Source organism: Alosa sapidissima, chromosome 23 (assembly GCF_018492685.1).
Source record: "Alosa sapidissima isolate fAloSap1 chromosome 23, fAloSap1.pri, whole genome shotgun sequence".
NCBI classification, from domain to species: Eukaryota; Metazoa; Chordata; class Actinopteri; order Clupeiformes; family Clupeidae; genus Alosa; species Alosa sapidissima.
In genome coordinates this window covers 14,225,999-14,240,405 of record NC_055979.1, presented here as the reverse complement: position 1 = coordinate 14,240,405, position 14,407 = coordinate 14,225,999, and the positions used below count along the sequence as shown (strand labels likewise).

Sequence of the window (14,407 nt, the reverse complement as noted above, 5' to 3'; positions counted from 1 at the left end):
CATGATGACTGGGTAGCCTGGACATGCCCTTGTGCCATCCTGGCCGACACACACACACACACACACACACACACACACCTGAGAAAGAGCTCCAGTTGGCTGTAGAGGAAGCGCACCAGGGAGCGGCGGGCCACGATCTCAGCGTGGCAGTCGTTCAGTGCCAGGCCACGGTCACTCATGTACTCGCCGTTTATACACTTGGTTCCCGTGGAGACGCAGATCACCTGGGCCTCCTTGACATCCGTGCCTGATCACCAAAGTTAAAGGATGCATTAAAAATGTGTTTGTGTGTGTGTGCGTGTATGTGAATTCTGTCCATGGACATCTCCATACACACTAGATCAGATTGTTTCTAAGGGTTCACTCGTAAATTCAATCTGGCACTCTGAAAATGGAAAAGTACTCTACAGTTCAAAAAAGACGTTTTAAAAATGTCCCAGTACGTGCCTTAATGTAAGTCTAGAGTGTACCTGTTGTCATGACAACGCCAGCAAGGACTTTCCGTCGGGCGTGCGGTGAAGTGAAGTTGTCCGTCAGCTCGCTGAATTTGTCCACAATGAGACGGCAGACTGCATCTGCAAGAACCTGAGACAGCCACGCTGACAACCTTTAGAACTTTCTGGAAGTTACTAAACTTTCTGACAAATTATTAGCAACACTATTCTATATTTTGTTACATTGTCTGTCTGCATATTGTGCACTGTTTATATTGTCTTGTATTGTACAATATATAGCATATTTTTTGCACAGTTATAGAGTCACCAACTGCCAACTCCCAATTCCTTACGATTCCGTTTCTTCACAAGCAAAAAAGATAAACCCATTCAGCCATCTTAAAGTAATACACCTTCAGTCAACACTAGCTCCAGTGCAATTCAAAGTTGGGTGTACATAAAGTATACCCCCCCCCCCCACCCACCCCCCCCCCCCCCCCGCCCACACACCTTATCTTAACAAGCAGTATATGCATTGGTATGATTACTTCAATAATAAAAAGGGGACATCTCTGGAGTAAAGTGAACATAAAGTATAATCCCCCCCAATATACACACACACACACACACACACCTCTGCTCTGCAGGATAAGCGTTAGCATGATTACTTCAATAATAAAAAGGGGACATCTCTGAAAAAAGGCGAATGGGAAATTGATTAACAGTTATATGATGAGAGTGCAAATTAATTAATCAGACTGCTGTTGTCTGTCTCTTATACCATTTAATGAGGCAGGAATAATAATAGAGAAGCACGGTCAATCACAACATGGCAGAACACTCAGCTCTGCAGAGGTTGAGTTCAAATTCACCTACAGAGGAAAAAAAGCTGAATGTTTTTCATTGACTAGCACAGTTTTATTCAGAGTCCCACTCCCTTGGCCTTTTACGCTGTTCCATCTCCACACATAAAGCTCGTTTTCGGGACCTGGTGATGGATCCTCCGCCACTTTCATCCGACTCTGTTTGCCCAGAGCTTAAGTCCCTGTCGGAGCGCTAACGGCAGCATATTAAAAAGGGCAGGTATCTGTCGACAGGAGGTAAATAGAAGGAGTGGAACAGCTTAGAGAGTGTTAGAGAGCTCACTCCTCGGGGAACTGAAAAAGTTTGGGGGTCGCGACTGCCACAGCTATAGCGCGGCAATGCGTGCGACGCAGGTTTGTCTATTCCCTCACCTGCTTTTAAATAACGCATGAAGAGGCAGATGCACCTCACGCCTCGCGGAATCAATCCCTCTTTGTTTGAGGAGCATTCATGAGGCGATGTTAATTAAGATTAGCCTACTCTGAGCCGTCACTATCACTAAAGGAGGGGAGGGATTACAGACAAGGGATTAAACAATGAGTAAATAGATGTCACGTTACAGGAACAAAACAGCCAGGAGGATCCAACGCCTGGGGTTACGCCCCCCGCCCCTTCTCCACTTACACTTCACTCTAACAACGATCTCACTTTCAAATAACTCCTGTTAAAGGTCTGGAGTAAGGATAGTCAGGTGCTGTGGAGGAACGAATATCAAGCGAACAATGTTAATCTAATGACGTAAATCCAAGACTAGAGGTTAATGCTAACCCGTAAATGATCTGTGATGGGTTCTCAGGTAACAGCACACTTTACTCTATGACCACGTGCAGGATTCCATAATTTCTATGAGACATTATGGAATCCTGCACGTAAAATATACAATAGCTTTTGTGTCATATCTATATAATATCTAGCTTATACCTGTAAATGAACAGTGGTGGTATGAGTGCGCACCTGTGGCAGATGGAACTGCCTATAGATAATTTCTAACAGATTCCATTAAACGCTAGCAGTTGTCGAGGGCTACCTGTGGCAGCTAGAGCTAGATCATTTCTAACATCTACCTGCAAATGCAAGCGGAGGTGTGTGTGTGAGAGAACGTAATTGTGGCAGGTGAAACTACTGTAGATCATTTCTAACTGCTGACTGTATATGCCAATGGTGTTGTGTAGGAGTGCACCTGTGGCAGGTGGAGATGGGTAAATGATGCGAATGTAAAAGAGTCTTAGAGATCTGTGAGTGTGGCAGGTTAAACTGATACCACTAAATGGCAGCAGAGGTGCGGTGTGTGTGTGTTTGTGTGTGTGTGTGTGTGTGTGTGTGTGTGTGATGCCAGCGGAGGTGAGGTGTGTGTGAGAGCATACCTGCGGCAGGTGTAGCTGCAGGCCCTCTCTGGGGATTGGCTGGCGGGAGGGTGTCTGGTCCAGCTGCATGTTGAAGAGCCCAGAGAGCGCTGCCTGGGCCGCACGGGCCTTGGCCAGCTTCTTGTTTCGTCCGGAGCCCTCGAACGTCTGCGCGTCCACCGTCACCGCCATCACAAAGTTCTTGGCGTGGCTCTCGCCGCTCTCCGACACAAACTCGTACTTGAGCCCGGGCCGCAGCTCGTTGAGGATCATCACTGGGTTCTTGCCGCTCGTCGACGTGGTGAACGTGGCCACTGGGAGCACCGGCTGTGCCAGCGTCGTGCTGCACGGCGTGACGGGCACCGGGTAGTCGCCGAGCGACACCAGCGAGCCGTTGCCATTTGTGCCCAGGTAGAAGGTCTCCTCGGGCGGCGCGGGTGTCTCGAAGCCGTTGAATAGCATGTCGGGAAAGTCAGCCTGGCTATCGGACGTGAAGTCTGTGTTGACGGTCAGCGTTCGGCCCATGGCCAGGTGCGCCTCGGACGCGTTGGGGAACTGCACAAACGAGCGCAGCGCCTTCTCGGCCGCGTTCAGCTTGGCCTTCTTCTTGGTGGGGCCCGAGCCCTCAAAGAGCTGACCGTTGACCTCCACGGTCATCACGAAGACGGGCGCGTGCACGGGACCCGTCTGGGAGTGCAGCTTGTACTGCAAGCCCGGCTTGATCTCGTTCAGCTGCATCAGCGCATTCTTGGGCAGCACGGGCCCCGGCGTTTTCTTACGCCGCTTGGGCCGGAACTTGCCGCCGTGCGTGTGCCCGTTATTGCCCTCCTCCAGAGGGCGCTTGCGGCCGCCACCCCCACCGCCGGCTCCACCACCACCTGCACTCCCGTTGGGGGTCTGCACCCCTTCGCCAGTCCCCTCCTTGGAGGAGAGGTTGTCCAGGTTGCGGTTTTCCTTAACGTCTGTGCTGCTCGAACCTGCGGTGCCCAGAAAGAGTAACTCACAACGCCCTCGTTGCAGGATCTTGTAAATGCAAAATTTATCAATTCCTTTATCTTTCTTTGTAACTGAGATGAGGTGGTGTGAGTTCCTTTATTAACAATTCACACTTTTCATAAGGCTGAAGCCTCAGACAAGTCTTAACAGCTTTCTCTCTTTTATCTGTACATTTTGAATGAGACAACTTTAATCATTTAAATCTATTAAATTTACGGTTACTTCATATCCTGCTGATAACAATTTCAGTCTGTGTCTGGTAATAATTTCCTACAAATGAGTTGGCTTCAGACTCATAAAGTACTAAAAGGAAATGTACTATACACTATATGTACAGTGAAAACTTTTGCCATTATACAGTAGTAAGGAGACCTATGAGCCAGTGCCTTATTCTCATTACACAAACATGCAAACACACACACACACACACACACCAGCAGCAGCAGTTTACAGAGGTCAGTGTCAGAGGAACTTTTCTTGCGATCATCATCATAGTTTTGATGATTTGTGCACTTTTCTGAACACTATCAATGAGGCCAGAAGGAACACACATCACCCCTGTCAGTTGACAAAGCTGATGGAACGGTGTGTAAATTTTCATTTATAACATCCTCCAGCAAAAGCTCGATAGGTTACTCCTTTCGGCGCTCAGAAAACCAGAGAGCCTCGCGACATTGAGGGAAGAAGGGAGAGGGAGGTTAGTGCAAGGCTAGGGACAGGGGGAGTTTAGATGTGTGTGTGTGTGTGTGTGTGTGAGAGAGAGAGAGAGGAAGAGAGATCCTGCAAAAACAGAAGAAAGAGCACAAGAAGAAACAGGAAAAGAACACCACGGAGGTCATTACATTACAAACAGTGCTACCATGGTCTTTTTTGGAATATAACCGTCTCCGAGTGATACTATACTCAGTCTTCACATGAAAAAAAACAGAGAAAAAGAGAATCAAAGGACAAAAAACTAGCAAATAAATAACTATATGTATAGATGTAGAATTTAAGTATTTTTTTTAATTAAGGTGTCAACATAAGAACTAACGTTTCGACGTGTGCCACGTCTTCATCAGACTTGACTCTGATGAAGATGTGGCACACGTTGAAACATTAGTCCTTATGTTGACATCTTAATAAAAAAAAAATACTTAAATTCTACATCTTTGTCGCTCCGGTGAACTCTCTCTCTCTTACTGGATTCGGTCCTCTCCCGTCGATGCGCTAGATGTGACCCGCAGTAGCGCCGAGGTACAATTGTTTTCTACGTAAAACTATATGTATAGTCAGAAATAGTCACATCGTTGAGTGAGGAGCACCAGGAGGACAACGGCCCACAACACTCTTCGAAGCAAACCCATGAACTGACCACTCTAATACTAACACCAATAGTACCCATAATACTAATACCGTAATTTCCCAACTAGCTGATTGATTTTGCTACATTTCTTCAGCTATGAGGTTAATACACGGGGGGCAGTTAATATGGTATTATGGTTTTGTTTTTTTAATTTGCATAAAATACTGTCCTGCGGTGTATACACAATGCGGCTAAAGATGGTCACTCCAATAAACCTGACCCACCAAATCCACCAGCTCTTTTCAACAGTCGTGACATTTCCACCATTTGTCCTGCTTGAGAACATCCCGAAGAGAGCCCCTAATCACCATCAGTACGACCCCCAGCTGAGGCGCTGCCAGCTTAGCCCGCTGCATGCTGAGAGTAGCTTCTGAGATGCTAACGCTAGTCATCACAGGGAGGGTGTGAAATGGGATCTGTTTGTTGGCTCTGGGGGAGGCTCGCTGTAAACCGACAGCGAAAAAAAAAAAAAAAAAACATAAACGTGTCCGCCTAGCGCGTCGCGTCACATCAACATAACATCGCCACAATACCACTTTCAGCGAGCCTGACAGAACGTTCCAGTTGTTCATGCTTGAAAACTAGCTTTGCCATTCAGATTCCGAATTTTTTTTTTACCCCCTCCCCCCCTTTTTAACTTTTTTTTCCCATCCGGACATAAAATTCCATCACATCCAATTTCTTGCTAGATCGCCTGCTTTGCTTAAAAGGAGGCCTCTGTTGTTCAGTTTCCCCAATCATTCGGAGTGATACCACAGATGTGGGGGCTTTGAAGTGTGACAGCACCATTGGAGTTGGTCTGCTTCCGGAAAAACTGCCAATGACAGGAAAAATGGAAGCGTAAATGTGGCTTGTTGTTTATCAAAAAGTAGTTCCTGAGATTTTTCTTTGTATCTCAAAAAGCTACTTCCCCCAAAAAAGTCTAGTTTTTCACACTTTGCTGAAGTCTGTCTTTGGCGAATTGAACATAATGTGACATTCTTGCCAACGGGACCATAGTGCACCAGTTTCAAAAAGTGAAAGTAATAAACTTAACTTTCTTTTTGCTGAAAACCTAGCTCTGTTTAAGGGAGGGTTTAATGCAAACTCCCCTAAAAAACAAACACTAATCAATGCGTCTATGAGTGCATAGAAAGTCACCCCGCGTAAATTGAAGGGATTTGGTGTCTGCCAGACCAGTTTCGGTTTTCATGAGAAAAAAGGTCAAGCCGCCAGACACCCCCAAAAAGCGCAGGAGACGGCCCTCCTTCACCTCAGCTGAGCGAGGGATTACTCTCTGATCCGTCCTCGTAAGCCTGCAGAAAAGCGCTGGATGACCAAAGTGCTCTCAAGAAGAAAAGTGGACAAACAAACCGCAGAAAAAAGTGTTTTGGCCTCATGGGGGAGGGGGATCTACCATAGAAGAATGGCTTAACACTGTCCTTTTTGTTCAGATGTCTATTTATCTCTCCAATGCCACTTTAACACTTACAACAAAACTCATACTTGTAAGAACTCCAACATAGAGTATGTTAAGAACATATATAATATATAAACTAGAACCTATAACAGTGTTTATCACTGCGTGTAAACAGAGGATAGTTGTAGAAGATATGATAGTTGTATGAAGATACCACAACCACACTCAGGAGAGCTCCTGCTCAGGGCAGCCATTTTAAAGTTAAAGATGAACGACACTGGGATGCTTTTATCCAAAATGACACAGACTCACAACAGCAAGTTCGGGAATCGCACCCGGGCTGACCAATTGTCAAGCGGGGCCGTTAACACTACTCCACCACGCTCAAATTTTGGGACAGCAACTTCCTTTTGGGACAGCAACTATAATAACTATATTACAAATGATACAACCTGTGTTGCGGCAGAAGTGCCGGCTGGCCTATTAAGAGTTTATGTGTCATCAAAATGATTTTGGAAACGTTATTTTAAGGTAAAAAAAAACTCTTTAGGGCTGCTTTAATACCAAAGCTTGTGAGAGCTTGTGTAAAATTAATTTGGGCCTTTAGGGTCTTTCTTGGCCATATCCTTAGGAGGATATATACTCTACTCTGCTACATAGCTGGTGTCTTTGGTGTGCTGTGATATTTGTTGGGACACTTCATGGAGGTAAGATGCAACTAGCAGAACAGAGAAAGGCAAAGAGAGGGGGAAAGAGAGATTGAGAGAGACAGAGAGAGAGAAAGATTGAGAGTGTGAAAGAGCACGGAAGAGAGAGAAAGAGAGAGAGGGGGTAAAGGGGGGAGACAGAGGAAGAGAACGAGGGATACAGGGGGTAGATGAGACTCACTCATGTTCTCCTCTTCATCCATGTCCATGCTGAGCAATTTCTGCTGCCCTCTGGACTGCCTGACTCCAGCTCTGCCTGTATACACACACACAAACACACACATGCACACACACCAACACACACACACACACACACCACAAAGAAATAAAGAGAGAGATGTCTGTTTTAGTATTGATTCTGTGCATTTTGACACCAGCTTGTTCAACACACACTGTGCTTCAGACTCCTACTCAAAACCTCCACACAAGCTTTATGCCTTCAAGTTACACACAGAGAGGTGAGGTGAACAGACACAGACACACACACACACACACACACACACAGATGTATTAGTAACTGAGACGTTTTGCTTATTACTTACACAACCTACAAAATGCATTTAGTGCACATATACGTCTTACAGGGCCATAATCACCAACCCAGGCACCCAGACTGAGCAAAAAAAAAAGACGGGCAGCTCTCGCTTCTGTGTTAAGCCCAAAGTAAATCAACTTCCTCTCTCTCACTATATTTCTCTCTCTCCACCTCTCTCTCTCTCTGCTGCTGTAGTGCTGTACTCTAATCTGGGCCCTGCTGACGGGCAGAGTTGGGGATGGCGGGGGCAGTCTATTGTGACATTAATATCCATTCCATTACCGCTCATCTGCAGTCACTGGCTAGGAACGAGGGAGCTGAGAAGAGAGGAGGAGGAAGAGGAGGAGTACGAGAAACATGCCGCTCCATTTCCACGAGCCAGTGGCTTTGACTCAGAGATGGCATCATAGGTGGATAATCACCAGTTAAATATGCTCGCCACAGCACTAAACTTTATTGGTAGTCAAATGCTAGCCACACAGCAATGAAGTTTACTGGTCGATAAACATACTAGCCATATAAGCTCTTAATGATTTCGCTGGTGTCTTTTTTTTTTTAAAAGTTTAAGTCTCACGCCTTATGTATGTTGAGTGTCCGAGGGCTAGTCTGAGCCAAGACATTAGCACATAAATATTCATGTTGGCCTGACCTATGGCGCCGGTTGTGAGGCATTAAATCCTCTGAGCTTCTGACTCTTCTGCGCATAATATCTGTCATCCACAGACATATATGTTGCATATATATATACTCCAAATATACGCAAAACATTGCTCTTGCATTTGCTTAAATACAAGTGGATTAGCAAAAGAGTGCTGCAAAATATGGCTATCGCATCCATGCTAATGCTATTGGATTAGCTGCTTGCTAAACAGAGGACGGACAACAGTGGGGACAAGTTGAGATGAAGAGCAGAGACGAAACCCACTCTTGTCAGTGTAATATGGAACAAAATAATACGGAGTTGCTGAGTTTACAAATATTTTCCCGCTGCTGCATATTATTTGTGTTTGCGAAGAGAGAAGATGCCGGCAGCAGATGCTATTAGCGTCTGCTGAATCAGCTCGTCTCGCTCTGACTCTCACTCTCGCCATGTCTCACACGCCACACTCTTTAAAAATGTGGCAAAATCAATCAGGGCAACAAATGGGTGACGACAAGTATCGTAATTTAACCGCCTATTAACCAAGATTTTATACATTGATTTTGCATTGTTGCAAGTTAATACGCAGGAGCGAGCTGTACATGGGAACGCATTTCTTTTCTTCTTATTTGCGATTAAAGCACAATCTGATCATGATTCATTGGGCTATAATTGGGCATTGCGGTTAATACACGGGTGTGGTCATTGGTACAGCATTACATCATTCATCTGGATGAAATAGTGCAGTTTGATACTGGAACTAGAACACATATGAGTTGGTAGATGTCATATACTGCCAAATATTATGACAGACAAAATAATGTTTGCCTATTATCAGTAATTATCATGACAGCTCATGTAATGTTTGATGCCGGCACCGTCTGTGGACTGTCCTACAGTATGTCAGAAAGAACTTCACACAAATATTTTAGTATCCTTAGGGCTATAAATACAGATCACTCACTATGGTAGATATTAATGAATAGTGACTAGAATATCTGGATATTACCATGAAAATGTTATTCCAACTAACTTTAAAATACATTTTTACATATTATTCCTGGTGCCAGTTGTAGTAAGAGTATGGCTTGGGGGACTGACTCAGAGCAGCACATCTGAAATTGTTGGTCTCAAGTGAGTTTCCTCAGTTTGTTAAAAATGGAGAAAAACATAGTTGTCTCATTACACCATCATCCTCAACAAAACAACCTGAAGCCGAGAGATTAATAAAGAAAAAAAGATGAAGAGAAATAAATAAATTCTTGAGGACTAAAATGGAAGTAGTTTTAGGTGTGATGTTTGCTTTCATCTCCCTTCCTCTCTCTCTTCACCGCTCTCACTCTGTCGGTCTGTCACCTGTGTTTAGAGATAGTGCAGCACAGTGTAGGAAAACAGCACATCTTGGAGGAGAAACCAGGACGTTCACATAACTTCACAAGGTGAGGAACAGCAAGCAGACGGAAAAAGCAATTCCATTTTCACCTGCAGACGAGGTATTAGGGGCTGCGCCTGTATACTCCTACCTTAAGAAACAGGGCAAGCTTTTTGAAAAGCAGCTGCAAATCAGTCACTAAGTAGATTTGTAGCACCGCTTGAGCAGAAGATATAGGTCATACCAGGGGTGGAAGGAGATGTATCGCTACCTTGCACCTTGTAACCACATTAGGAGAGCAATTTTCAAAAAAGTCTGCTTTCCATTTTAGCGTCGAAATGAAATGAAAGGTGGAATACGCTGCAAATCAAAGCCGCAGCTTTGTTCGCCAGAGATTATGTTAACGGCTATGCCTCAACCACTTAACTTCCTGAAAAGGCCGTCTGCCGAAAACAGCGACAGACGGAATAAAATGTCGCTCTTCAGAGCCCGCCACCCACATGTCTGAGGCGTGGGAGCGGGAGAGGTACCTGCCATCTAAGGCGGCCACTCTCAACACAGAGGCTATCAGACAAGGACCGGTCAGACTGACCGGCCGCAGCCATCTGGACACAATCAGTCCAGAGTGCGAATTACCCCACCATAATTGGGGGGTACTGCTCCTTCACTTCTTCTATGACCATCATGGTCCACTACCATATCAATCCCCATTGTGATCGCCAAGTGCAACATGTGTTGTGCAACACACATACAAGGTGTAAACATGCAACAAACTGATAATCAGTTGGCTACAGAATATCTCATTGTTATTATATCCAAAAGAGAACCGTTTTGATCAGCTCTCAAAAGTTAGAAGTAAAGTGCACTGAAATACAATTTAATAGTAAAAGTAATACCTTTACAAGAAGCCTATTGCCTATTTCATGAAATATTGATTTGGTTTATTTTTATATTTCATAAGACCTGGAGGTAAGACCCAACCCTCTCATATACTGTATAAACAGAAACCAATTTTCTATTATAGTCTATGGTAGTCAGTGTCAAATCAACACAATTGCTTAGAGATATGTGAAACCTGAGCAATATTTAATGTGGTTAAGGAGCATACTATGAAAAAACATACTACCACAGAAGAACTACAGAGCGGTAACCTACAAGAATCTGATAACCAGAACAAGCTGGGTATCATTAATGCTACAGTATCCTACAAATGAGTCACATACACATGCACACATACACTTTTGCTTTTCTTCATAGTGTCTCTGTGAATAAAATCAAATCCTAGTTTCATTAAGATAGCCTAGTAGGGTCAGATGAAACTACATTTATTGAACTAAAAATATGAAATAATATAATCTAAAAACAATAGGCCTACTAAGCAATTAGGCTAAAAACAAATTCAATGCATGTACTATGACATACGCCTCAACACAGATTCAGGTAAAACATCAGTCCTAGTGCTACTGGACCTTAGTGCAGCATTTGACACTGTTGATCACAATATTTTACTACACAGACTAGAACACTGGGTTGGATTTACAGGCATAGTTATCAGCTGGCTAAAATCATATCTACAAGAAAGGAGCTTCTTTGTTGCCATCGGAAACTGTACCTCAACACCAACGTCCTTGACCTGTGGTGTTCCCCAGGGGTCGATCTTGGGGCCACTATTATTCAACCTCTATATGCTCCCACTTGGACAAATCATTCAAAATAATTTGATTTCATATCATAGCTATGCAGATGACACACAAATTTACTTAGCTCTATCACCAAACAACTATGGTCCTCTTGAATCTATGTGTCAGTGTATAGAACAAATCAACACCTGGATGTCTCAAAATTTTCTTCAGCTGAACAAAGAAAAAACTGAAGTAATTATATTTGGTAAAAATGAGGAAAGACTTAGGGTTGCCACTCTCCTTGACACAAAAGGGTTGAAGGCAAAGGATACTGTTAAAAACCTTGGTGTATTAATTGACAGTGATCTAAATTTCAACAGCCACATGAAAGCGATAACTAAATCAGCTTTTTACCACCTCAAAAATATTGTCAAACTCAGAGGGCTGATGTCAAAACATGACTTAGAAAAACTCATTCATGCATTTATCTCCAGCAGGGTTGATTACTGCAATGGACTGTTCACAGGCCTTCCTAAAAAGACTATTAAACAGCTTCAGGTGATACAAAATGCAGCAGCTAGGACTCTAACAAAAACTAAAAGAACTGACCACATTACTCCAATTCTTAAGTCCTTGCACTGGCTTCCAGTAAGTCACAGAATTGACTTTAAAGCACTATTGCTTGTTTATAAATCAGTAAATGGAGCAGGACCTAAATACTTGTCAGACATGCTTCAGCAGTACACACCTTCTCGTCCTCTCAGGTCCCAGGTGAAAAACCTGCTAGTAAAACCTACAGTTAGAACTAAACATGGTGAAGCAGCTTTTAGCTGCTATGCGGCTCAGCTGTGGAACCAACTTTCGGATGACATTAAAAAGGCCCCAACTGTAGCCAGTTTTAAATCTAGACTTAAGACCAAACTGTTCTCAGACGCTTTCTGCTAACTGTGCCGAGTTACAAATTCTGAATCTGCCTCGATAATTATTCTACTTTGTCTTTTATTACTTTTTTTACTACTTTTGCCTTTGTTTTTGCTTACTAATTATTCTTTATTTTTAAATGATTTTACCTTGTGTTTTATGTTTTCCTTTTATTATGATCTTTACCTTTTAACTATTCTTTGACTATATTGCCCTTCTATGCTTTTATTTGTTATTATCGTTTGGTTTTGTTTATGTAAAGCACATTGAATGACCTCTGTGTATGAAATGTGCTATATAAATAAACTTGACTTGACTTGACTTGACTATTTAGCCTAGGCTACTTGGCTCTTTTTATGTTTCCACAGGTTTCACTGATGTTATATAGGCTTAGTTACATCAGACCCTCTTGTGCATAATATAAAAACAACACAGGATCTGTGCCAAACTAATTTCAAAAGGGCACAATAATTTATTCAAGATAAAATTAGAATGGACACCTAGGCTATGGACTGGAGTTAATCTCCTTGGAAATGACAATCGATTTTACCTCACCACATTTAAATAGAGAATTATCTTGCTAACTAACCTTGGTAACCAACCAAGGTCCACTTTACTAGCCTCAGTGGGTAAGTAGCAGGTAAGACTTGACATGAGTTATGAAAGATCAAAACACGTGAAGGCTGTAAAATAGCACATTTTCTACAACTTACATTTACACATGCATGTCAGCAGCAAACCGAATTTAGCCTACTGGAGGATTCTACGTAGCGTTTAGACCCCGTTTACACGAAGGGAAAACGCAGATATTCCCCTGCGGTTTGGCCTCTCGTTTACACCAAAACCCCGTTTTTATCATAGAAAACGATTATTTCTAAAACCTCCGGCCAAAGTGGAGATTTCTGATAACGGCGGTTATGTGCTGCCGTGTCAACAGGGATAAACGGCGTTTTAGCTTCTTAAACGTCACATTATGCGCCAGAAAATCCTTAACGTCATGTGAGCGCCTGATGTTTACAGTTTCTTTGGCTACTGATCAGGATTATCATGGATGCTGTTAAGGTGCTACTAATTTTTACTTTTGTGCAAACGCTTCTGGCCTATTTGCATTTGCAACAACTGCTCTACATGGAGGAGCAGAGGCGAAGGATCGCACGGAGGTCAGCATTTTTACTGCTCGTGTTATTCGTTGGTGTCGATTCTGAGGATTTTGATTGGCCAGCATGGCTTTATTCCTTTCCCTACACTGCCACCCATAGGTTTGGCATAGTTATTATGGCGCTCGACAGCGTATTTATGCGGGTTGATGTAAATGACAAGTTTTTTGAAAACAATGTTGTGTGCACAATGTTATTATTGAAAACGCAGGGGGGGAAATATTTGTTTCTCTAAATACCCGGCTATGTGTAAATGTGGCCTTAGTCATTCAACGTTGACATTTGCTTGAGAAGTTGAAGTCGTTCGTTCTCCATCTCCGTTGCTTCTAGCGCCACGGTGGTTAAAAATGGTACGGTCCATAATAGGGGTGTCTGAAATGGCTTTACATTAAAATGTTCCTACAGTGAAAATAGGAGTTGACTTGTATTGCAGCCAACTGTAATGATATTTTTTCACAATATCAGAAAAAATATCTGACCTCCCAAAACTGATATTCCTGTCTCTTTGGGGGTAATTCTGTAATTCGAACTATGAATCAGTCTCCTCAGCTCAAAGACAGAACTTTCCATCCTGACGATGAGCCAGGAAACAACACGAGGCTGTTTCATGACGGAAAACACCAGTCAGCACAGATTTGGCGCAGATACAGTATGTCATCATGTCAACATTCACATCCCAATTAGGCTTTCTTCAACCCTGACGTTTTTGTTGTATGTGCAACACAACCCAGAAACAAGAAGACAAAACTGCAATGCTGTTTTTCAAAAGTTTGAACTGGAATGAAAACATATGCTGATATAATTATTTCCTGGTAAAAAACAGAGGTGTACTAGAAAGGCTTTTGAGCTTGGTGGCTCTGACATGGTCAATGACTCACATCTGCTAGTGCAAAATAGACCTTTTTCTTGTTATTTGTCACCAAATGCCTCCCTAAGCACAGATTTGGCGCAGATACAGTATGTCATCATGTCAACATTCACATCCCAATTAGGCTTTCTTCAACCCTGACGTTTTTGTTGTATGTGCAACACAACCCAGAAACAAGAAGACAAAACTGCAATGCTGTTTTTC

General features: G+C 43.2%; 1 protein-coding gene across 1 annotated transcript in view; it reads right to left on the bottom strand.

Moving 5' to 3' along the window:
- Positions 1–14,407, bottom strand: part of LOC121698574 (double-stranded RNA-specific editase 1-like) — a 77,263-nt gene that overhangs the window by 10,592 nt on the left and 52,264 nt on the right. The window contains exons 5-8 of the mRNA XM_042080783.1: positions 7,270–7,344; positions 2,663–3,618; positions 471–585; positions 79–247 (exon numbers count right to left, since the gene is read on the bottom strand). Coding sequence (XP_041936717.1) covers positions 79–247; positions 471–585; positions 2,663–3,618; positions 7,270–7,344 — 1,315 coding nt within the window. The remainder of the gene's footprint in view (positions 1–78; positions 248–470; positions 586–2,662; positions 3,619–7,269; positions 7,345–14,407) is intronic.